Raw genomic sequence first — 26,619 nt, forward strand, 5'->3', positions numbered from 1 at the left:
GCAATACGTCTGATTCTGCATGGATCAGTCAGACGTAAACAGAACACACACAACCACATACATCTAAAGAATATTGACAGGCCACATGAGACATACGGCTTATATTACCCAGCATGGCGGTGCAAACAAACACTTCCACTTCCACACAAACAAGACTCATCTGTGGTTTGAGTACATACAAACTGCACCGTAACAGATTTCTATTAAGCTGCTCCGCCGCCGACTTTAAAGAAAACATTCACGACAAAAGCTTGTGAGAGGGAGGGAGCGCTTCGGGAGCAGGAGGCGGAGGGCGCCTGCACTGATGACCTTGATCTGACTTTGACAAATGCTTGTAGAATACTAAGCAGCTGACTAAAAGCCCTCGCCCGCTTGATCCCTCCCACTGACTCATCCTTCTGCATGTTCTGCAGCCGTCGCCTCACCCCCCCGTGCCTTTCAGGCCATCATTTTCTCATTCTCACTTTGCCTAATTAGGCAGAGAAGAGACCGATGATTCATTGTCTTACCTTACTCTGTCTTTGGAGTCTCCAAATGTCTCTTTAAGGTTGGTGAGGTCTGGATAAAAGGTGGCGGGAGGCGAAATGACCTCCAGCAAACCTGAATTCAGCTCCGTCGAGAACCTGGACAAAAATAGAATGTGGTGACGTCAGAGGACCCGAACAATCCTCTTGCAAAGGTTCTCTTACTCCTTCTGCAGGCCAGAAACCACACTCTGAATGTACTCCAGGTCGGTCTGCGGGAGAAAGCAGGATGACCTCATCATCATGTAACTTTTCGCATCATGTGACCACCGGTACCGGGCGACCTCTCACCTCCCCAAAGAAGACGATAATGACACAGTCGAGTTTCTCCTCCGGAGACAATTTGTCGATGAGCGAATGCAGCGTCTCCGCCAGATACGACTTCACCTTCCGCTTCACCGTGGGGATCCCCATCACCATGGTAACTGGGCAGAGCAGCACCGGGGTGAGAAGCGATGAGTTTGAATGACGTAGCTACAAATAGTGAATGGTAGCTGCTCAACATTTAACAGATTAGATTGGCTGAAATACACTACACAGATAAGACAGATGGCGACGGAAGGAAGGGAACGCAGAATGTGCGCCACTGCGACGCTCACATGGAGGCACCTCAAAAATAACATTTGAGCCTGATACGGATTCGATAAATGACTAAATTCTTCCATTTACAAGTGCTAGAGGAGGGCAGCAATTACGCTACTTGGCGTCAAGTCAACAACTAGAGTCACATTGACGCACAGACCTGCTGAATTCATTCATGAGCTTCTGCTTTGAATTGAACATGCCGAAAGGCAGAATGTTGCTCAGATGACCAAACTTTCCCTTTCATTTATGAATACATCAAATAAAAAAATCACATTTTCTCAAAACGGTTTCAAGCAGGCTCTCTACTAAAAGGAAACAAGAAGAGATAAAATTGAGTGATGGGCTGCAGCTTTTATGTGTTTTTTCTTTTATGACAACAAAAAATCCCCCCCTTAAATCTTATGTGTTTTTTCTTTTATGACAACAAAAAATCCCCCCCTCAAATCACAACAGACAAGAGTACAGTATTGGCATGATTGCAATTGGCTTGAGTGTGCATCAGGGTTATTATAGTTTTGGAACTTTCATTTTAGTTAGTTTTTATTTCGTTTTGAGTTTTTGTTTTTTTAAATGTAGTTAGTTTTAATTAGTTTTTAGGGTGATTCTGTTAGTTTTGATTAGTTTTAGTTTTTTTTTTTTTTAATGCTTAGTTTTAGTTTACTTTCAGTTAGTTTCAGTATTTTTGTTTAGTTTTTTTGTTTTTTAATGTGTATTACTTGAGGTGGCAAATCCAGGTTCAGAAAGTAAAAACCCTGCCACAGTTTGGCTTTAGCCATTGATGCTAGCTAGCTAGCGCCTGGGGTTAAAGCCAAACCGTGACAGGATTTTTACTTTCTGGACTTGGATTTGCCACCTCTGCTTGTGCGCAATATTTATTAAACACCATGGTGAAATGTAAATTAAAAACTAATTTCTTACCTAGCGTTGCATTTCGTTGTCGCCTCGGAGAGACGTCATCTGAAGGTGCTTTTCTATTGGCTGCTGCTAAATGACGTCACTTCTTTGTGACATTTTCAAACGTCCTTATTCCGGTGAAATACATTTACTTAAAATCATCCCCAAAGGCTCATGCATTAAGTTAATTACCAAAGACTAAAACGAAGGACATTTTTGCTATAATTATAGTTAGTTTTAGTTTTCTAAACATAAAATGTCGTTTCAGTTAGTTTTCGTTTTTTGAAAAGCATTTTTGTTTTTATTTCATTTCGTTACCGAAATTGGTTTTTGAATTTTAGTTTTCATTTTTTCGTTAGTTTTTGTTAACTAAACAAGCTTGGTGTGCATTATAGTCTTAGCCCCCACTTTCGTTACAACTATTTCTCTTGTTTGAACAAAGCAGTTTATGTGAGCTTTAAGTGACCTGGATATGACATGACAAACAGGAGAAAACAGGTACGAGAGAAATTTTTCTATCGTCTTTGTCACGATCGTCATATGGCCCAGTTCCAGTCGCAGCCCTCGATGAAACACTGACAATACATAGATTATATTTCTAATACTTATATGCCCTCCCATAAGGACAGCCAGGGCTGGACTGGCCATCTGGCATAAAGGGCAGATGCCCAGTGGGCCAGCATTTTTTGGGGCCATCGTGGTGCTATCCCAATGTAGAGGGAGCAGCCCATTAAGGCATTTACTTAGACAGCAAGCATCAATGGCAGAGCTACGTGGTATCTAGGAGTCATGCGGCCCGACGGGCCAGTCTAATTCAAAATGCCATGGCCAATTTTAGCCCTGAAGACAGCTCAAGTACACATTTATCTCGAAGCCAATACCTTTAAGGTCAGACTATATACTGCAACTTTTCCCCCCAATTTGCATCATTTTTTTAATCCCAGGGGTGTCACATTTTCAGCTTCTCTTTAACGCACCAAAGTCATGCTTACTGTTCAGGAATTTCTCGATGCACCGACTCTATGTTTGTAAATCAAATCTGCAGACATTGAAGCATTTGGATGAGTATATTCAGATCGGTATTCAGATCTGCTCAACTGAAGCGCACACACCCTCATCACGCCGAAAACGTGATGTGCCTATGAAGCAGCCTGCATTTATTTTGTGACGCTCCCATTCTTTATTTGTAAGGTTGACAGTTTTTGTTTCCTCATATTTGTGTGACTTGACGGCTTGAATGTGCAAAAACTGAGATGATTTTTTTTTTTGTCACTAAGCATTCGTGCACAAAACTTGTGATGTCATGAAATGATGTCATAGAGAAGAAGGTGAGTTATCATGCCCATTACAGACGGCAATGAGGAGCTTTGCAAAGGGTACGAAAACAAACTTGAGGTGCGGGAGTAGCGAGACGCACGCTGTGGGCATGAAAAAAAGGGGGCCGGCAATCCGTGCGGCGTGGAGAATCTGTCCCAGTTTCGCTTTGTGTTCCTCGCACCGAAAACCACGTTGCATGGTGACGCCCACCAGCATGAAAAATAAAACTAGGTCGAAGATGAAAGGAGAGCGTGGGAGGCAGGAAAAGAGTCTGACATCATCTGTGATAATGCAGGCGAGTGCAACGTGTGCAGGCCTCGGCCCCCCCTCGTCCCCCTAAATGCAGCCCCCACCCTCCAGCCTGTATCCCTTGCTGCTCACTCTGATCATTAATATTGGTTGTGAATTACATTTCTTGGAGGAGTTTTGTTGGGTGGCATCCAAAGAAGATTTTCAGTTTAATACTAAGTAGGTAAACTCACTTTTCAATGATTCACTTTTTACACCGACACACTTTAAAAATAGCAAGAATGCTTCAAACATGGAGGAATGTGTTTATAGATGGCAGTAACAAAAGCTATTTTCAGGTGAGGAGAAATGAGAAGATAATCACATAAACCTTAAAGGAAGCTCTAACCTGGCTACTCCGTAAAACAGTAATGACTTGGCTAGAGATGGACCCATATTGGCCAGGACAATATTCGGCATTTTGACAAATACTGGTACATGCCTTAAAAAAGAATATATCTGACGGCCCATAAGATTATTTTTTTTGTGTGTTAAAGCAATTTTTTAACATTTCAGTTATTTTGAAAATTTGAAAAGCTTTATTTACTGAAGAGAATAGGGAGCTATTATAAGTTTTCATTTGTTTTAACTAATAGAATGCAGCGACATAAGTTGGAAACGCATGCATTTTGCAGCATGTGCACTATTGGTGCCTCAGAGAGGCCACACTTCGCAAGCCTATCACCAATGACTACGTTCGCTAAATTCTTCTCCTTTGGGTAACCGTTGCAGAAAGATGGCGGCAAAACATGTCAGCCTATGGTGCGACCTATGTAATATGAAGAGCGATTAGTAGACATACGATTATATTTTTAAAAAAAATTACGTTGCTGTGATACTCTTTTTTTGGGTGCATATTATTGAAATTAATAGTTGGATTTTAAAATGAATGGACATTGAAAAATTCAATAAACATTTAATCAATAATTCAATAAACAACTTTTTAACCTAATTCTGGTTACTTAATTCTGTCTGTTAGCGAGAGCCACTACATCGTGATAACTTACATTGATGTTTCTGCATTTGGCAATTTATTATTATATTATATTATTAGTATGGGATTTTTTTTTTTTTAATAGGCTTTAGGTGAACTGATGAATGCACACACCCTCGCACGCACACACACACATTGTCACCCACATACAAAAAAAAAAAGTATACTGTTATATATATATATATATATATATATATATTATTTTATTTTTTTGTATAAAAAAAAAGGAGAGCAATGATGATGTCAAATCGAATGAACAATACTGAGCTCTCCTATAGAAAAAAAAGAAGAAAAAAAATGAAAAAAAAAACAATAAACTTTCACTGCCTTTGACAAGTGTCAATTAATTTTTTTCCAATGTAGCTAGATGGATGATAATCTGATTGTTTTTAGAGTCTATTCTGTAATTTGGTAGATTCTGTTTATATAACTGTTGAACATAATATTGTGTGGGCATTGAAAATTATGTAATTTTCTAAAATGGCTCGCAGTGAATGAGTAATATTATTTTTAGAATCGATTAATCTATCCAATCGATTAATGGACTAATCTGATTTTTTTTATTTTTTTTTATTAAAGTGTATTACAAAAGGATTCTTCACGTGATTAAGGTTAATTAACCAGTGATTGATGTTTATTTCTTACGTATTCGTATAGACAAAAAAAAAAAGTTGTACTATGTTACTAGGTAAAAGCAGATGTTTGCAAATGTCTTATTTTGATTAAATAAAGAAACAGGTTAAAGTACCACTGATTGTCACGCCCATCTAAGTTGTGTAAAATTTGTTCTCCGCATTTGACCCATCCACTGAATGAGCGGTGAGCAGCAGCAAGGGCTTGTGCTCGGGGATCATTTGGTGATTTAACCCCCCAATTCCAACCCGTAATGCTGAGTGTCAAGTAGGGAGGCAAATGGGTCCCATCTTTATAGCCTTTGGTGTGACCCGGCTGGGTATTGAACTCACAACCTCGCAGTCTCAGGGCGGACACTCTACCACTAGGCCACTAAGAAAATCATGAAGGACTACAGAAATCAGGGAACAATTAGTGTTGATATGCTGAAATCAGAGGATTTGGACTATTTTAAATTAAGAAATGGTTTCAAGCTATTACTCGATTATTGAAATAGTTGTCGATTAATTTGTTAATCGATTCATTTTGACACCTCTAAACACGACTATGGATGCCATGCATTTTGCATTGTGTGCTAGCATTAAGAGAGCAGACATTGCAAAGTGAAACTTGTGTGTCTGCATAGAAATAATAAAAAGAAGGAAATATAGACTAGAGAGTTTAGTTGCATTTACCTTAAATCCAAAAGTGAAGTAACTTAACTGCATCGTTAAAATGTATCAGACGTTTTTACTACTAACAGGATAACTTTTTTTTTCTTCTTACACTTGTGTATGCACAGTGATATTAATTCAGTTTTGAAGGGGATTAGGACTTCACAAGCGTTGATGTAAATACTACAGTATACAGAACGGTAACAAAAAAGTCCTCCAGGTTGAGGGCAAAAGGTCAGAGCATTATCATGCATGTACTGTACATATATGCAGAGGCCTGCACTGCAAAGTTCAGCCTGTTTGACTGATGTTACGACATGCGCATATATATATATATATATATATATATATATATATATATATATATATACATACAGTATATATATATATATATATATCATACACAAGTTGAACAATTTTGTTGTTGAGTGCTCTATTTTAGTAATAGCATGGCAAGTGTCATTTATTTTATGCATTAAAAGGCTCTACACACTTTTTTAGTGTTGTTATAAAGAGGGTCGATTAAACTAGAACACTTCAAGTGGGAAGTGGGAAAGAAGCAAATTGACTACACTATCAAAGCTAGGACGTTTGCTAACTTGTTAAGACAATATACTGACTATAATTATCGACAGTGTGTAAACATTCCTCAATATGACGCGGAGCACAGAGGATATTTACTGTGAACTTGTCACTGAAAGGCATGTATGGACAGGAAAGTCTCATAAACTGCGCTCGGCAGCTACGGGGAGTCCTCACCTCCGGTGCGTCCGAGTCCGACTTGTACGGCAGGATCCAAGCTGCCCTCATTGCTGAGCAGGTGAGGCATGTGGTGGTAGATGTTTGGCACGTGGAGAGGTTTCCTGTTGGCCAGGTCCTTCAAAAGCTTCTGGGTGTCAGCTAAATGGACAAGAAATACAACAAAACAAAAAATACAAAAGTCTTAGCCGGGTAAAATAACTTACATTTACCACACAAATATTTGTCTGAGCAGAAGAGATTTTTCCGCGTTCACATTAAGATTTTTGGCTGTAAATATGCCACAAGCTGACCATAGTACATATTATCGGGAAAATTTTATTCTAAACAAACCACAGACCACTAGATAATTTTATAGGATCATTTTACAACACATAAGATAATATGAAGTTTCTGCTATGTGGCGGCCCTACCAGAAGCACCACTGACCCTTGTATATTCATAAAATAATACAGTTAAGTTTCAAAGAATATTTCATATTTAGAGTATTTGGAATGTATTCTTTCAAAAAAAAAAAATACTTCTATGTTATTTGTTTTGCATGTTATGTTTTTGTAATGTAACTGAATCTGGTCTTTAGATTGTTTTATTTTTTTATTATTTTTTTAACCTGACACGCAAAATAATATGTGGTAAAAAGATCAATGATGATTGATCAACTTAAGTGGATGAAATTCAAAATGTTGAATATTTAAAAAAAAAAAAAAAGCAATAATGTGTTGATTTCATTGTATTTATTTGCTAAATTTGTACTCGTACCAGTGTCAGTGAACTTCGAGGTGTCCCGACATAGTCACATAGTTGCCCTGGGCTGGGGCTGCTCGATTATAAAGAAAAGATTAATTATGATTATTTTGGTAATAACTGAAATCACGATTAGGACCATCATGTATTTTTTGGTACAAGCATTAAAATTCTTTGAAACACTATAATTATGCAAGTTCCTTTTGGATGAAACAACATTTATTAAAATAGTTATTTTAAAATAAAAAAATAAAAAAGTGCAAATGTTTACATTCAAACAACTCAACTCAAAATTAGTATTAGTCTCTTTTTTTTTTTTTTTTTAACGATTATGCTGATATTGTAATTGTAGAGTGTACTAACTGAAATTGTAATTGCAATTCGATTCCGATGACCCTGGGCCAGTGCCGCTGCTTTTGTAGAACCCTGTGGAGTCTGACGATGTTGGGATTCTTACTTGTTTTTCACCATTATCAACCGCTAGAACATCTGACTTCCATCTGTTAGATGTTCCAAGTAATCCGTTACCTGAAAAGGTGGCGAGGGCATCTTTGCTGTTGTTGGTTTCGGCAATGGCGCGCCGAAACTGCTCGAGGATGTTGTTGAGCTCCGACGAGCGCTGCAGCGTCCTGTGCTCGGCCACACGGAGGCGCTCTTTCAAGGCATGGAACTCCCGCTGATATGCTACCAGTTCTTCTGCAACGAGGAACATAAAAGTGGCCTCTGAGCACTAGATTATAGTCATTAAAAAGACGACAATGACGACGACTTTCCAAGATAAATTGTGAACTTCAGATAGCCGCTCCCACGTGGAATACATCGTGTACAAAAGTCACCTGTGGCGGACTACCTTGTTAGATAAGCAAAAAATAATAATCATAAAGGAATTTAATCAGCCACATGGCGCTCAGACATCAATGAACAGTGCTTCAGATATGGCTACATGAAGAGTCTACCACTTGAGCTAAGCTTTCTCAAATAGATTAGGCTTGGCTGCAAAAACAACGGTTCCGGCATTCACTTATATAATAATTGCCCACTCACTGGGTTTGAGGAAGATACGCATGGGCACTGCAATAACGTATACATTTTTCATATCTACAATATTACTCCATATGCAATATGGTTATATGCAGGCTTGGGGAGTAACGGAATACATGTACCGCCATTACGTAATCAAATTGCAAAAAAAATTAACTGTATTATATTACAGTTACAGGGAAAAAACATCTAATCAGATTACAGGTACATTTGTTAAAAATAGGGATTACTCCAAGGGATTACAATTTCTACAATGCAAAAGAGGGCGAGACAGAGAGAGAGAGAGAAGGGCAGAGCGAGAGAGAGCGTGTACACGCCCGGGCGAATGGAACCGTTGCTACATGTCGGGGAGGTGGGAACGAACGAACCCGACTAGTCGTGTCCTCCACACACGGGCAGTTTGAAAAAGCTTTACGGACGGGAGGAAATGGCGACCGGTATTAACTGGAACTTACTCGGAGCAAAAGTTTGAGCTGAGAGTCCAGCGGCATGCTACAGCGCTGTAGCTTCTTGCTAGCTAGCCCGCTAGCCTGCAACCATAATGTGAGTTACACCTTCCAAACAAATCTTCCTCCCACCAATTCAAACAAAATACACAACATATACACGGCTAAAACTTGTGACTGGGATACAAGTTCATTTTGCAGTTGATGTCACACATCGTCATCCTCATTGGAAGACTATCTACTGTATCTATCTAGGAGGTGTGGTTGCTTTCAGTGACAGTTCTAAAACAGCATATGGCCATCAGTCAATCCCCTACATGCTTTTTAATTTTTGCTATTTGTAGGCTGCAAATAGCAGGGGCACATTGTATAGAATGTATATTGTAGTGACATTTATTTTTATTTTGTCTTCATGAGCATACTCAATATTGGAGTAATACAGTTACATTACTTTAATATTATGGTACTTGGATTACGTTACTAACTAAATTTTTTAGCAGGTAACTTGTAACTGTAATGGATTACATTTTAAAAGTAACCCTCCCAACCCTGGTTATATGGGGTCGCCTAGAAAGAAACGGGAAAAGAGTGGATGTTTGCTGAAATGCCTCGAAGACTCTCACATAAAAAAAAGTGCAGCTTACACTGAACAAGCTAAAGCCTCATTGCAGAAACTACTGTTCTGAATGGACAATCTCATTGAAAATCTCTTCTGTGTAATGCTGAAGCAAATTGTGTATATCAGCTCGCACCTCAATCACTACGTAACCGAGGAGCAGAGCAGGATCTTTCACTAAATCGTTGTGCATTAAACTTGTCTTGTGAGAGTTCAATGTTCTCTCGCGAACTTAGCTTAGCATAGCTTGCGTGTCTACATGGCTAAGTAGTGATCGGGTTTGAGTGTAACGTGACATGATTATTGTGGGAAGTGTGTAAGAAAAATAAATAAGGAGCAGGTGAGCGGGACAGTCACTGTTGGATCTTTTCTCTCTCTCTTTTTTTTTTTTTTTTTTAATAAGTCCTCCCGTCCCATATCAGCAGAGCAGCCATTAATGGTGGCGAGAGGCACTTGTGATTGTGAACGACATCAAACTCGAAAACGTTCTTTAATTTAAAGTTAGTATAGTGTTCAAACGCCAAGTTTGTTTATAGTTTAGAACCCCGACCCTCCAACTGAATCTCCTGCCACCCCAAGTAACATTTTCTAGAGGCGTAACTGCCGCATTGGCGTGCTTTTAAGAAAAAAAAAAAAGGTCATGGTACATGGCTGTCATCTGACAACTATGATAAGATCTGTTTGGCAAAAGTAGCCGTACAAAGGGATGATTTGAGATTTCTTGAACCCGTTGATCTAGGGACATAAGATGGTCTGTTTTTAGGTGCCAGAGAGGTTTTCTTGAGGCACTGCCGTCATAATGCCGGCTCATATGACTCATGGCTGCAGGCATTGACAACTTCCCCTTGCAAATTTGATTGTCTGCATTTTTTCTGAAAGTTGTGTATACAAAAGTTTTGAGGGTTGCCGGGGAAATTCAAAGTGCAGCCCAGATGGAGAGGTTACGGGTTATCCGGGCCGTCTCTGATCTACCAGCGCTGCTATATTGTTATTGTTCTCTTTCAGAGAGTTTATCAATAAAACAATGACGACTGGACTCCCTTTATCTTTGCACTCTCCTGCATTCTCTCTGACTGAGCTATTGTCTGTCCAGGCTGCTCCTGCTTTAAACGCAGATGCTGTGATTTGGGCCCGAGCCCCATGAAAAGGGCAGCTTCAAACCCATAAACAGACTTTCATCTGCACAACAGCGCTTTGACTGCCAGGCCTGTGGAGGTGAAGGCACACCTGCAATCCCATGGTGCAAAGAACGGAGATAAGGTTTCTATTTGGCTGTATTTGTGCAATAAGAAGGCGTATTCAGTAAGACAAAAGACTGGAGGCCTTTCACATGCATTGGGTAATAATTTTTTTCTACGAGTTTGTCCTTTTTCGAGAATAAAATCACCACCTTCCACACTTGTCATCACTTTTCAAAGATCCGCTCTTTGAAAGAAAATTCAACAACTTCTTTCTTGACTCTCTCTTAAAATGCCGACTAAGCATTTGTTTACATTTTTTTTTACTTAAGAGCCAACTCTTGCCGTGGAAGCCAAAAGGAGAAGTGAAGTCTTATATCTGTGCTGAACTGAAAAGGAGAAAGTCTGATTTTATTCATGTGTGCTTGGATTATACTCGAGAATCCATAAACATCAAGTCATAAACTTGCAAAAGTGGTGGTAAAATTCTCTGACTGATTTGACCGCCATGCAGTCCACTCCTGTGATTTCTTTTGATTGCTTTTTTTTTTTTCCTGGAGAGCTCAGTATTGTTCATACGGTAATTTTACCGATTTGACATGTCATCATCATTGCTCTCTCTTTTTTTATAATTTTTTTTTTTCAATTTAAAAAAATATATATATATTTTGTATGTGGGTGAGTATATGTATGTGTAAGTGCGCGTGCGCGTGCGTGTGAGTGTGTATTCATTAGTTCACCTAAAACCTATTAAAAAATCCCATACCGTTCATCTAAACCGAACACTTCAGAACCCAGCCAGAGCCGTGAGGCCGTTAGGAGACCCGAAGAAGGATCAAAGAAAAGAAAGGAAAGTGAAATCCAGCACCGACCAGACACCACCCACCGGGCCACCAATCAGAGTCCTTCACCAACCCCAGAAACATCCAAACTCCAACAAATCTTTTGATTGCTATACTGCTTCAATTTAGTTAGCGTCATAAGCCTTGTCAAAAGCCTTGTCAATGTTGATCAAATAAAAGGTCAAATGAATACAAATTTAATTGGAGCTGTCTCAGATTGTGTCACTAGCAGGAGCAATAAAGTGGATTAAAAAAATAATAATAATTGTGGACTACTGCACAAAATACATTAAACAATTAGACCAAGCAGAGTGCATCCCCTACCAATCTCATTATTCTCCTCCATCTCCCTGGAGTAATGGAGGAGGAGTTAAAATCCAGCGCTGACCCAACATCTTTACATTTCCTTCCCTCCTTGAGACGAATACTTTCACAAAATTGTATATACAGGTTTCACCACATGCATCTTAATATGCTTATGTTTAATTGTGTTGCTCTGCAGCAGCTTCTTGTTCTCTTCTCTCAGGACATTCTGTCGTGACAGTGCCCTCGCTGAAAACACTGCCGTATTTATTTATTAATGGAGGCCTGTGGGAGGAAAGGGCAGTCGAAATGTGCAAATTGACATTCGTCACGCACCTTTGCTAAATAAACGACAGCCACATTGTTTTACATTACAGTTTTGTAACAACGCCCAAGTGGAACCGATTCTGTTCCTCGTCACTAGCTGACTTCCAAGTGGTTTAAAAAAACAAAAACAAAATCAACATTTCATGCAGTTGCTGCCATGTCCCTTATGACGATGTTTGATGATTGATGATAGGCACACATCCCTTATAACAAGAATGTTGTTAGTTGCTATGCTATTAGCCACTTTTAAATGTGTCTAGTCATATCATATAGACCTTTATTCTGTCATAGAAGTGTTCATTGTCCTATCGAGAGTTACTGAATGACACTTTTGTCAGCACGTCAAGATTCCTTACCTGAGGTTTCACTCTGTACGTCTCGGTTTCCCATCACGATTATTTCATGTAAGCTTTCTTCCATGTGTTTCTGCATCCAGCTCTGTTCGCTCTACCGAGGTTTCTCTCAGTCAAGTGATTTCTTTGAGGCCATCTGAATTCAGCCCTGCTCGCTGTGGTTACTTTGTATTTTTGTATTCAAAGACTGATTCCCAACTCTCTGCATTTAAGTCCTACCTGCACCTCAACGTAACACTATGGTCACAAAAAAACACACAATATGATGACGCAAAACACAAACTGTAGAGTTCATTCTTCAAGGGATCACTGACCCCAAAGTCTGACAATATTTGCTGATGTCGTCAAATGACTGTTGAATCCACTTTTGTTTGACTTTGCCCATTCCCATTGTTCTTTCCTTGACTGCAAACTGCAAACAAAACATGAGAAGATCTGGTGGCACATACACTGTTAATGCTAGTTGCTATTTGGTTGAGAGAATTGTGTATTTGTCAGCAAAATCCCCACCACAAAGTTTCGGGAGCCCTCATGTTGGACTTGCTGATGTATGCGGACTGCCGAGCACTGAAGAGGGACTGCAGTGCAAGTTAAAGAGCAGGAACAGACATCTGCATTTTTTTACGCAAATAAGCATTTTAAAACCGCTTTACGTAGAATAATCAATCTGAATCATAATGCATAAATCAAGGCAAATGTGTTATGACCTATGAAAAAAACATTGCTATAAAAAAGTCAGTCTTGGCGACGCAATCTTCAGCCACAGTTTCTGCCTACCTCAGACAAGACTGAGAGTCACATGTACGCAAACCGTACTTGTGCATTATGCATGAGAAAGAACACTCCAGTGGTGCATCCGCCATATGGAACTCAAGTCATAATCCTTGAGTATACTTTTTTTTTTTTTTAACAGACGTGTTAAAATGTTAAAGAAACACGTCTGCTTTATATCATAAAGTCTTTCCCGTCCACTCTAATCTCTGTTTGCAAATTCTCCAGGGCAAAATGACTTCAGCCAATCAGTACAACAAAAATCCAGACTCGTATCAGTCCCCGTGGCATGGGTCTGACACCGATTCTTTATTTGACTTCCTCACCGTGAGCTCATTGTTTCTCCTGACCTCCACCCACTCTTAAGATCCCGCAGTTTGCTGGGAGCATCGCTGGAACAGCAAACTGGCACCACACAAAAAAAGGATATTGGCTCTATTTGCAGAATATTTCTTTATGCAGAATGCCTCACTGGTCATAAAAGGGAAACGCGGAGTACATGAAGATGAAGAACAAGATTATGGACCGGAAATGTTGTTTCTTAATGTAAGGAACTCATACAAGTAGCTGGAAAATATTAGCCAGAGGAAGTAAAGAAATTAAAGGTAAAACCAGGTTGTTTTAAAAACAGCACTTTGTTCTTCTAGATTGTGCGGCCGATGAAAAGCTGTCATTGTATAGTCATACTCAAGTGATACTCATTTTTAGCTTCCAATAAAAATATTTTAAAAAGCACTTTCAACATCCTGTGATTTCACAAGCTGCAAGTCATCTACAAAAAAAAAAAAACATTTTTAGCACACTCAGCTTGTACTCGAGAAAACGAGTGCCTTAACTGAATAACTGTACACTTGACAATATGAAGCGTGGATTCAAATGGGGCCTTTTGTTGCATGATTATGAGCAGCATAAGCAGTCAACCAAATCAAGCACACAGACACCACCTCCAAATAAACCGAGCCACGGTTTTGTGATGAACGGGCGATCCAACATTGATTCCATTCAACTGGAATACGTTTTAACTTTCACAGTTTAACGAATCGTACTCAGTCCTTCAAGGGCAAATTTTACTCACACACGATGTTGTTTTTTCTTCATTGCATGAGATGAAGAGAACCAGATCGCGCACATTCAAGGAAAGATGATAGTACTCCCTTTTGAGTGTTGCCCAAGGGCACCTCGACTGTAGAGTCATCTTACTTTTTTTTATGGATAACATTGCTTTGAAATGACAAGTTTAAAGTCAACTGACGTCCAGGAATGGATTGGTTCTGCTTCTAGAGATTCTCTCCATTACAATTTCCAACAAAGACCAATTTTGCTCCATGTTTACAAAGTGAATTGATTTCGGACCAGAGAACGCGTGATATAGCCGTGAAAACACCCAAGGAGTTATGAGTCATTCGCTGAGAATTAATGAAAATGCGTGAAATCGTCAACTTTATTATGATTTTTCAACTCAAAAGAAATATCTTGGATTGACTTCATATTGAAGGATTCTTGCCGTTTGCGGTCATTGTTTTTGTGCTTCTAATTCTACTATCAAATAGACTGCAATGAAATGCATGGCAAAAGTAACAAAGATGGCAATCACATCCCATATAAGTGACCACAAAAGCTTCTTCCCATGACTGCTGAGAGCCATGTGAGCCGCGTGCACAAACCACAAAACATGAGCAAATACTTGAGCAAACGTGATTTGTGGCATTTATGAGACGACCCCGCCTTGCCCATAGCTGTGAATATTTATGTAAATGATTACTTCTCAGAAAACACGTCCCGGGGTGTAACATGCGAGTCCTAAAATGAACTTGTTCAAAAATGATTTTTTGCTTGAAATCAAACCTTGTTGTGGTGTGCTACGAATAAATTGTGATAGTTCACTCATCCCTTTGTTCTGGTGGTCTACTCCATTGTTTCATATTGCATGGAGCCCGTGGTACCTGAACACATAACACTCAGCATGCAAATCAAAAATATATTAATAATGTAGAAATGTTCACACTTGAACAACTTCGCTACTTTCATACAAAGATACTTAGTTGAAAAACTGGTACAAATGATCAATTATACATAGAAAATTAGCTCTGACTTAATTCAATTAATCGTCATTTAAAAAATCGAATCCTTGAAAATTTGCTAAATCGGGAAATTGAGTTTTGTCTTCTGGATGATTAAAAGTTTTAATTGTGTCTAAGTGGCAGAATGCTGGATGGGTGATTTACAACACATAATTACAATAGCTACCAACTACTTCATTATGGCATTAAAGCGCTAAGTATGAATGTTCGGTTTATATTCAAACAGATTTAGAATCAGTATATGTTATTGTTGTCTGAACATTTTGCACAGGAATTATTTGGGAATAAATTCAACCTTTAAATAAATGTTTGTTGGATTTATTAGATTAAATTTGATTAAAATCATAATCATCCTGAATGACAGAAAAATGATTGATTCAAAATTATTTGATTGACAATCATTTTTGCTTCAATTTATCCTTTATACCTTCAATCGCTAATGTTAACTAGTGCGCTATTCGCGGCACTTTTATCACTCAAAAGAATGGCTCCATGCTGCAAAAAAACAACTTTTATTGGAATAACTTGATCGTGACTTTTTCCTTCTACTCTCCAATGTGGCTACAACTTAACAGTGTATCAGACCGCATGGAACCACACTGCCCCTAAGTGGCTAAATCGGGTACAACATAAACAGCGCTCCCAATAAAGGCACACACAAACAAAGGGAAATAAAGGGAATAAAATCGATTTTGGGACATTTAAAATCCATTCTGAATCGTACTAAATGAGAATTGGGCACACCCCTAATTCACACACACAATCACCAGCACAAATCTCTGTAAGGCTGTTTATTTGATCTCTGCAGTATATACGCAATATTGTAAATGGTGATAACTAGTGACTGATTTTAAAAAGGGAAAAAAATATAGACCCCCGAAGTGGGTCAGTGTTTGAGTCTGGCCGGGCCATGTTTCCTGAGAACCAGAAGAAAAGAAGAAAAAAGTCCACAAATACACAAACTGCTGCAGAAAATTAAGCAGTTAAGAGAGCAACAAATGACAGCATGTATGCCACACTTAAATTGAGGGGAATTCTCTGGGGGAATTTGATGCCAAAATAGAAATAAACGAGGATTGTGACTAAGTGAACGGAAGTGTGGGACACAGGATGTTGCTGTTACTATAATGACTTAACAGTGCAAAATGCCCAGTCCTGTTTCCGACAGCGTAAAGAGTGCCCGGAGGAAGAGTGTGCGTGTGTGTGTAGGGAGCAGGACACATGCAACAAAGAACGAACACGTCCTGCTTGTCTCGGTGCCTTGTCAGCACTCCGCTGCCTTTCACATACAGCAGCCCACCTCAGGCACTTCCCATCCGCTCTCACTCTCTTATTATTTGGCCTGCCCTCATCGTCCTTCTAGGCCGCTGGGGATTCGTCTGGCAGGCAGGACGCGTTGCCTCTGTCCGACGACACGGCACGCAATCCAAACTCTTACACATGACGCATGATACGGACGGACCACAAGTGAGAAATCCAACTGAAATTGCACATTATTTGTGACGTGCGCGTTTGTCAATCTGAGCAAGCGATTCGACGCACTTGCATGTGCTATTTTTGTCCCATTGTGTGTGGACTGTTGGGACCAAGGAGGAAAAGCATCAGTGGGTTGGTGGATGGGAGAGACAGTGAGGAGGAAGTGTCATTTGCAGAGAGAAGCACGGCCTCAACTCTCCTCCTACTGAAATTATGCAATGTATGTACGTGAGCGCTGGGATGTCACCGAGTATAAATAATTCATTATTGCACTTAAGGTATCTGTGTTGTACTAGATGATTTACATTTATGATAACTATTGTGTATCTGAAAACGGTAGTGTCTTGATTTAAGAGTTAAATTGTCTTTAATCCATTCCAGCCCCACAAAACACACACACACCACATTTGCTTAACAATCTACAAGTTTTGTATATAAAAAATAAATAAATATAATGTAAAAAAAAAAAAAAAGTTTGTACATTATTAATCACCATTGACATTAGCTCCTTCTGGTGTGTGTGCCTTGGCCACCAGGTGGCCGCATAATACAAACATTGATAATTAAGAAGAGTTTCACAACTAATTGACTGACTAATTGTAAGATGCAATAAAAAAAAAAATCTGTTTTTGCAGAGGATAAAGAATAGTCAATAGTTCTAATTTCCTTTTTTGAAGAGTGGGACTACTTCTGCTTTTTTTCATTTGTTCTGGGAAAATTCCTGTTATAAATGATCAATTACAGATATACGTGAAAGGCTCTATAGTCACGTCTATGATTTGTTTTATCAGCGACATATTCATATCTATATAGTCGTTTGATTTTTTACTAGCAACATTTTGTTCAAAATTTCACTAGCTTGTATGGACGGCGTCGAGAAAAATACTGTTTGCATGATTTGGTATGATTCCATAATCGATATTTCCGTCGGGGATATTTTTGTAATAACCTTGGGGCAATATTCACAAAGTGGTCATTGAATTTGTTTGCAATTTCCTCTTTATCATAAATTACTAAGTGGCCCTTAATAAAATAGTTTGGCGAGATTGGTTTCGTCTTGCCCTTATTCAAGACTTAAGTTTACTTTTCTCTAGTAATTAGGTGAAGTAATCCATTTTTTGTTTTTTCAGGATGGATACAAATTTATTTTTTTATACCTAAACTCTGCATCTTTTGCTCTTTTTTTGAGAAACATTCTATATAGAAGATTGTTTTTCTTACAAGCATTTTTCAACCCATTTGTCATCCATAGATTTGTGAGAAGCTTTTTTTTCTGCTTTGTGCATGATTTGTAATCATTTTACAATATTTAGCATATGAATTTATGAATGTGGTCATGAAGGAATTATAGGCATCATTGAAGTCGTTTGTATCGACGTGATCTCAGTTCTGTCTCTTCAAATCTTCTCTAAGAGTTCTACTGCTTTTCTGGATGTGTCCTCTTGGCACAGTATTTGTACTTAATTTTTCATAGATTGTATATACAGGGAGATGATCACTCATGTCTATTGTAAATGTACCACTTGTTATTTCACCATGTATGTTTGTATATACATTATCAAGGATTGAAGCACTGTGAGTAGTGATCCTGGTTGGTTGAGATATCATGGGGCATAGACCAGCAATTTCCATGTAGTTCCTAAAGTCATTTGTTGTAACAGTGTTGCCCAAATCTAGATTAAAAATCGCCACATACAATTATTGATTTGCTTGTGACATCCTCAAACATTTCAATAATTCTATCTGAAAACAATTCAGCTCCTGACACAGGCGGTCTATATATACTGTATATACACCACTACTATATACACAAGTGATTCATATATTTTTACCCATGTCATTAATTATTTCTATGGTTAATGCTTCCATCAAATGAATCACAGTCATACTTTTCTGTTCTCTTTGCAATTTAAAGAGCAACAACGCCTCCACCAGTTTTACCCAATTTCATTGCATTTAAAATAAGCACTTTATCTACACCATACAAGTACGATGGTGCATTTTGTCAGCCGCATATAACGCTAGAAAATGTTTATTTTGAGTTTGAAAAATGGCTACCCTGAACCGGGATCCCTCGCCATGCCGTGGCCAGATGTAGAGTCTGAGGGTGCTGTTTACTTACTCAGTCTCATTCTACACAAGTATGTTTACTTCTACTTAAGTACAGTGTGCGTACCTTTGCCACCTGCCCACCTCTATTTCAATGTGACCACAAATTATTTTCAACATTTTGAAACTGATCCAAATTTGGGGTTAGTTAAAATACGCCTCAAAATATGCCGTTTTTTCATGAGGCTGTGTTCCGCAAAAATGCTTTCACTGCCAACCATCCTGCTCCTGATGTTACGTGGATTCACAACAAGGATGCGCACACTCGATGGGAGTGTTTGTACAGCTGACGGACATCAGGTCCTCTTCGGAGCAAGTCACGTAACCGGGGAATGGTCCAAGATGTCAGAGGCGAGAACGCAAACAACCAAAATTAGCTCTCAACTCCCGCATTGTCTGAATGACATTTAACAGATATTGATTCAGACTAATTATCAATGTCATGACTCATAAAATCCAAATCTCTGGGAACGTCATCAAGATCCATTTGTGTTTCTCAAATGTTCCTAGAAACTCAAAGCCACAAACATGAAATAAATAAAATGCTAAGTGGCCATAACAGATAAAAATGCCATCCAATAATCTCATCATATCTCTAATAGTACATCCTCTTTCATGAATTCTAACAAATGTTTTTAGAATGCAGGAGAAAGCTGCAGAAAACGGACATGGGCAACCGGGAACGCATACAAAATCCACAAGAACTGGGAGGCAGACTCAGACAACCTAAACAGATGTACCCCTTTGTTTGTAAGGCCTCAAAATCTTTGAGCTAACAAACCAAATAACAGGCGAGCCATGCATTTGGTACCCGGGCCTCCAATGGGCCGACCTGACTTTATGTCACAATAATAGAAACCGTCAATACTATACAAGAATGCAATCAAACCGCTAGCTAAAACAGCTCCAAAACATGATGCTGCCACCACCACGCTAAAATGCGTAACGTTTGTGTGATGAGTAAATGACATGGCTGTGACTGTGAGGAGGGTCTGCGGGGGGCATGCCATTGGATTGACGTTTGTGCCTGATTTGTCAGTCTGGGGGCTGCCGGTGAATTATAGCGTCAAATACTTGACAAACTTCCCTGATGAAATCTTAAAACACAAACTGACAAACTTCTGCGCCACACATTTAGCCCATGTATCAGTAATATAGTGAAAATGAGTGGAGTGAATATTTACTTGGCAAGTACTGTGCTCCCAGTGTTAAAAAATGGACTGTTTGTTTGACATTTGACATTTTTGCAAATATGAACAAATGGGATGGGGACTTCAACGTTTGAAATTCTTGAGAAAACCCAATGACCAGTAAAGTGTGTGCTCAGCCATAATAGTAAAGTGTGTGCTCAGCCATGATAACCTTGGCAAATAGACTATTTTACACATATTCTATTTTCTAAGAAAAGGTAAATGTTTAAACTATCAAGGAGTGTGCGCATTTCAGCCCTTATGCTTGAAAAAGAAGCCTTGGGTATTTTCTGCTTACATAACAACTGCTTGAGTTTCTATCATTAGGAAAAATTCTCGAATTCTAAACGCCTTGGGATAGCTCATAGTTAGTTTTGCACTTAGGACAATTATAGAGGCCATCTAAAAAAATAAATAAATAAAAACTACACATGTATTGATAAGTCTGATGCCACTGAACATTTTGAGTGGTCGAAAAAAAATTAATCATGAATGACTTAGTTATCACACTTCCAAGAGGGCGCCATACCTTGACTCAAATAACACAAGAGGGATAATTTTTTGGGTTAAGGCGTTTTCCACATATCGGTAGGCAGGCGGCCATGCGTGTATATGTACCTGCCGTTAAAACACAGAGTTGACGGGCTGTCTCGTATTTATTTTTTTTTTAAATACCGGTGCTAAAAAAAAAAAAAAATGATAGAACAGTTTTTGACGCCAAAACATCGAGGTGCCTGGTTTCCACTAATGCTTTACATGTATATTGCTAGGACACCCGATGGTGCCATGGGTGGGCCGGCCTGGCTTTCCTCCAGAGCTCAACCAAGAATCCCCCTTTCTTTTAGTTATGCTCCAATCCTCGGGCCGGGGAGGACATCCAACTGAGCCAGCCGTCTCCACGGCGACCATTGTATGTCACAAAACTCTAGATTCGAATGCAATCTGCTCTACGACAGCGGTTGGCTTCACACTTGTTCTAATTTTAAAAGTAGGTGTTAGCTGAGCCAACTAGTGACATTTGATTATAGCGTACAATAAGAACATTTACGTAAGACGGGATCATCGTTGAAAGTCCATCAATGGGTACCCTACTGTGGTGACATAGCAAAGAATAGCAAAACCCTTGTGAATATCACAATCTGTTCCTACTAGTGATGTGTCGGATTGTGTCTACAGGTGCAGGACGCACCGCAGCAGGCATCAGCACGTTGCAATTTAGTCACAGCGAAGAGTCGCACGCTGCTAAATGTAGTTCCGTTCTTTTGGCCTCCTTCGCAAACAAGACTTTGAAGCACAACACAATGCCTTGGCTTGGAATTTATCTGAGGGCTGCAATTATTTACACTCGGCTGATAAGAAGTCACTCAAGACCCAGCCCCAACGCTTCTCCCGCAAGGACTGCAAGCTGGGCACGGAGCCACACTCAGGCCTCACTTAACACCCAAACACAAATTGCTTTGTGATAAGGCCACACCTATAATAAGTGAATGATTGCATTATGGTGAGTTGGTATAAAGAGGAGACGTTGGTACACGGGGCTTTCAGCAATAACGACAATTTCCATTGACTCAGGTGAAGAGAAAATAGGGGGTTTCTGTATACCAAGCTAGATGTCAATGAGCTAGTTAAGCAAGTTGGGTGGCTGTCAGCTTCGAAGCAAAGTGGATGTCCATAAGCATCTTCCCAAACTGGATGGCTACGGTATTCCCTTTCACAAAAGCTAGACCAAATACCAACCAGCTGGTGACAAAACTGGATATAGATTACTACTTGACACTTCTCAAACTGGATATCTACCAGCAAGCTAGGTGTACATTAGAGGTGTGCCCAAAAAAAAAAAAAAAAAACAAATAAAAAAATTCTCATAAGAATCGCGATTCTCATTTAGTGTGATTCAGAATCGATTTTAAATGTCCCAAAATCAATTTTATTTCAATTATTTTATACTGTCTTGCCCTTGTTTGTGTGTGCCTTTATTGACAGCACTGTTCATGTTGTACACGATTTGGCCACTTAGGGGCAGGGTGGTCCCGCTCGTTCTGATACACTGTTAAGTTGTAGCCACATAAAAGCAAAAAGTCAAGTTATTCCAATAAAAGTTGTTGTTTTTTTGCAGTGTAGGATGTTAAGATGCTTCTCTGTATACATTCTTGAAGCGTTTTGTATAAATAGTCGTTCTTTTGCGTGATAAAAGTGCCACGAGTAGCGCGCTAATTAATTAGCATTAGCGAGTCAGACTGGAGTAGATCATGACAATTCTTTGCATATCTAAAAATTTAAGTAAAAATCATTGTCAATAGTGGTGTGAATTGCCTAGTACCTGGCAATTCAATTTGTATCACAATTCATAGGTCACGATTCAATTTGATACCGATACAAATCTATAAATTGATTATAGCGAAGTTTTTTTTACTCAAATTTAGAAAATACTAATCAATACTAATCGGGGGGGGGGGGGGTCATAGGACCATGCACATACAAACAGCAGCTTTGGGGGGCTATTCTGGCATCCTGGAAAGAAATTTAAGCAGAAGCTGTCCAAGTTCAATGGATGCAAGACTTTCAAAGTTGCTATAAAAAAAAAAAGAGTTGTGTTATATTAAATGCTTCTAATTGAAATAAGCCTTTGATTCGGGCAAATAAAACCTTAAGGGCTGCAAAATTACTATTTTAAGTGCGCATTTAACTCTTTTACTGCCAAGGACGTTAAATGACGTATAGTAAAAACCTACGGCGGGCCGCCAAGGACGTTCTCCAATTTTTATTTTTTTGGAAACAGGTGGAGGAAAGCCTTGGCCAGCTGTGGTGAAAGTTTCAAGCAGATCTAGTTAGCCTAATGACTATTTTTGGCCCCTAGATGGCCGCGATGACTCTCTTTTGACAAGATTGGGTAGGCGTCAGTAGAAGACGTGAGGCGGAGCTAGAGGGGACAATGGCTGCGGATGGGAAGCGAAAATGGCGACTGGTTGCAAGCAGCTCACGCTTGAGCATTTTTTTCAAAGATGAAAAGCATCGACCAGTGCTAAAGAGCACATTGATGACGACGATGATCATCATCGATGATGATGATGGTGACTCCGAGGCGTTGACGCGGCAGTAGAAGACGTGAGGCGGAGCTAGATGGCTGAGGAAGCGAACAATGGCGACCGGTTTCAAGCAGCTCATCGACCAATGCTAAAGAGCACAGTGATGACGACGATGATGATGATGGTGGCTCCGAGGTTGACGCCGAAGTTGGAAGCGTTGACGCGGCGGCTATGACCACGTCATAAAGCCTCACCGGCTAGTGATGCTAACACCGGAAAACGCGGAGCACAACCGAGCACTTCTGCACAGGCGGACGTTCAATCGGACGATGAAGAGTACCCCGAGTCCAATGCATATTCATCGGAGGAGTGGGTACAGTCTGCTACTTGCTATTCCCCGGAAAAGAAGGCCGTCAAGAAAGTGTAACGTCTGCACGCGAAGGGGCAATCGCAGTGAAACTACTCTGTTGTGCAAATCCTGCTGCGTCTCCTTGCACGCAGGGGAGTGTTACAAAAAGAAAAACTGTATTTGAAACATCCACATAATTGTAAATGGTACCACAGTTGCACACATTTGTAAATAGTTTGCGAAATTGTTTTGTCAAATTGTTACACTGTTGAATGGAAATAAACGTATTTTGCAATCAAAAAACACTCTTTCATTGTTGGTGGTAGTGTTTTACAGAAGTAAAGCACTATTTAGGTGTTTGTGGCATCATTCATGGACAAAAAGAAGTGTACAATTCACTAGAGTGCATGAAATAACATTGTTTCACAAAAAGCTTGTTTTCTCAGTTTTTTGTTTCAAAACAGAGCATTTCGGTGAAATTTCTATTGTTGATTACTGAAGAACGGAATAAGGTAGAAACAAACTTTTTTTTCCTTTCATTTGGTAGTATGTGTGTTTCCATAGTCCAAACAACATTTTCTGTGGACCTTGAAAGATCAGTCAAAATGCTTAAATCGGCTGCCACTGGCGGCATCCCTTTTCTGAAAACGTCTGGCAGTCAAAGAGTTAAACAAAAACTACATGTATATTTTTGAAAAATATACTGTTATTGTTAAGTTTTGAAGTAATTTTAGGTTAGACTACTGTTAGCTTATATCTAGAAAATTTGGCAATGGGAGTCTATTTTGGGGCTTTGATTTAAAGCATCTTATTATCACATTGTGGGTTTGAAACACAATTTTTTTCTGATGAAAGCTGAGAGTCCAATCTTTCATTTGGTAGTATGTGTGTTTCCATAGTCCAAACACAACATTTTCTGTGGACCTTGAAAGATCACTCAAAATGCTTAAATCGGCTGGCAGTGGGGACAACCCGTTTCTGAAAACGTCTGGCAGTCAAAGAGTTAAACAAAAACTACATGTATATTTTTGAAAAATATACTGTTATTGTTAAGTTTTGAAGTAATTTTAGGTTAGACTACTGTTAGCTTATATCTAGCAAATTTGGCAATGGGAGTCTATTTTGGGGCTTTGATGTAAAGCATCTTATCATCACATTGTGGGTTTGAAACGCATTTTTTTTTTCTGATGAAAGCTGAGAGTCCAATCTTTCATTTGGTAGTATGTGTGTTTCCATAGTCCAAAAACAACATTTTCTGTGGACCTTGAAAGATCACTCAAAATGCTTAAATCGGCTGGCAGTGGGGACAACCCGTTTCTGAAAACGTCTGGCAGTGAAAGAGTTATAAATATATATTGTTCACTTCTGATGACTTGACTTGATTTCAGAACTAGTTATCCATCAATTTGTTCTGTAGTGTTGCATGAGGAAGTGATTAAACATGTGTACGGTTTCACAATCATATAGGCCACCAAAGGGAAACCGTAAACACACTGTGGCCTGCAACAAAAATGAGTTTGACACCCCTGTTCTAGCCCATTCTCAGGCCTCCTTCCCTTTTCCTGAAAACAGTCCTAAGGAGTGTGGTGGCGCGAGGCAAAAGGGCTGAGCATACCTTTGCCATTCTGCCAGGCGGTGTACCAGGACAAGCTGAGGAAAGACGTGAAGAAAATTATCGCAGTGGCCACAGTTCCATTTCTGAGCCTCATCTCATTTCAGCGAAGCCTCGCTTTTGTCGCCGCCGTCCTCCGTGGCTCCAAAGAGGCTCTCTCCCACGAATGTGCCCCCGTGCAGTCAGAGTTGACTTGCCAACTGTCTATTGCGCGTCAGGGTGGTTACATGACCGGTTAATACGGAGGGGGTTAGCTGCCGGTGCGGTCCATTTCTTCAAGGGGGGCGGCTACGTTAGTAATAATCATAAGCAGGAAGAAGCATTACGACTTGGGCTTCAGGCGGCTGACGGTGGTGGTGGACCCTTCCGCGATAGCCTGCTGGAGAACCACGCCGATTCCGCTACGACGAGCAACAGATGAGGGGAAACCGAAAACGAGCTTCCGGACAGCCGGTTCAAGTGCAGTTTACATCCCCGCTTCTCATAAATCCTTTTTTTTCGGTTCTGCGGTTGACGCTTATCAACTGGGCTTTGTTAGCAGGGCGTCAAGCTAACATTGAATGGCAGTTGCTACGCACTTCTGGCAAAACCGAGGGGAAAAAAAGGCACTCCGTGTACTTTATGTCCAAATCTTTGGCCGTAAATACGTTCAATTCCACATGCACACTAACATGAGTATTTCCCAACACCTCAACTGTTTGTTCCTATCTGTTTGTTACATTTCGTGCACATGCGCGCTTCTGGTGTCAACTTTCAAAATAAAGTTCGTGTTCTGTTCTCCGGTCTGTCAAGGACATCTTCAAATTCGATCAACACAGGATGTATAGTCTATTCTAAAATTATCTGACATTTGCAATTTTGGTGGTTAGAATTTTGGTGATATTATTTAGATTTTTTATTATTATTATTTGTTATTGTTTTTTTTACCATACTTCAGTGTTACAGGAAAATTGTGTGCCTTATCTGGACAGTCAAGGCAATTCTTCCGCATTGTGTTGCGAGGTTGAATTTCGAGTGGCGAGTAATGAAGATGGTTATGGGGATAAAAGTATACATTTAATTGAGAAATGTAGTGGAATGAAAAGTTGCCAGAAGTATAAATGTACAGCTGTGATCATTATTTTTTGTATATTATCTTGAAAGGAACTAATAAATTACAGATTAAAATAAAAAATTATAATAATTGTATATCATGAATGAATCTTGCGGAGATTATTATTTAAGAGTGCATGTTTTTTTTTACCAACCCACCCTCTTTGTCGTATGTCATTTACAGTTTTAAAGCCATTGCCGGAAGTACTAGTGTGACCAAAAGTAACCTTTAAGTGACAGCGGCTCCTCCTAAATGGTGTCCTATTACGCCATCTAGTGACTATTTGTTGTAGCACATAACCTGCCAAAATAATAATAATTAAATCTGAACCCTGAATCTAACTTTACAACAACTTTACTTACAGTTAAAAAAAACAAAAAAAACAATGACTGTTTTAATAAGATGCATAACGATT

The 26,619-nt window shown here is 39.4% G+C and overlaps 1 protein-coding gene across 1 annotated transcript in view; it reads right to left on the reverse strand.

Annotated features, from left to right (window-relative positions):
* Positions 1-25,827, reverse strand: part of mgat4a (alpha-1,3-mannosyl-glycoprotein 4-beta-N-acetylglucosaminyltransferase A) — a 37,820-nt gene extending 11,993 nt beyond the window's left edge. Inside the window, exons 1-6 of the mRNA XM_077580280.1 lie at positions 25,115-25,827; positions 7,920-8,087; positions 6,648-6,788; positions 816-949; positions 690-736; positions 510-623 (exon numbers count right to left, since the gene is read on the reverse strand). Coding sequence (XP_077436406.1) covers positions 510-623; positions 690-736; positions 816-949; positions 6,648-6,788; positions 7,920-8,087; positions 25,115-25,208 — 698 coding nt within the window. The 5' untranslated portion in view covers positions 25,209-25,827. The remainder of the gene's footprint in view (positions 1-509; positions 624-689; positions 737-815; positions 950-6,647; positions 6,789-7,919; positions 8,088-25,114) is intronic.
* Between the last annotated feature and the right edge of the window lie 792 nt (positions 25,828-26,619).

This window comes from Vanacampus margaritifer, chromosome 11, assembly GCF_051991255.1.
Source record: "Vanacampus margaritifer isolate UIUO_Vmar chromosome 11, RoL_Vmar_1.0, whole genome shotgun sequence".
Classification (NCBI taxonomy): Eukaryota; Metazoa; Chordata; class Actinopteri; order Syngnathiformes; family Syngnathidae; genus Vanacampus; species Vanacampus margaritifer.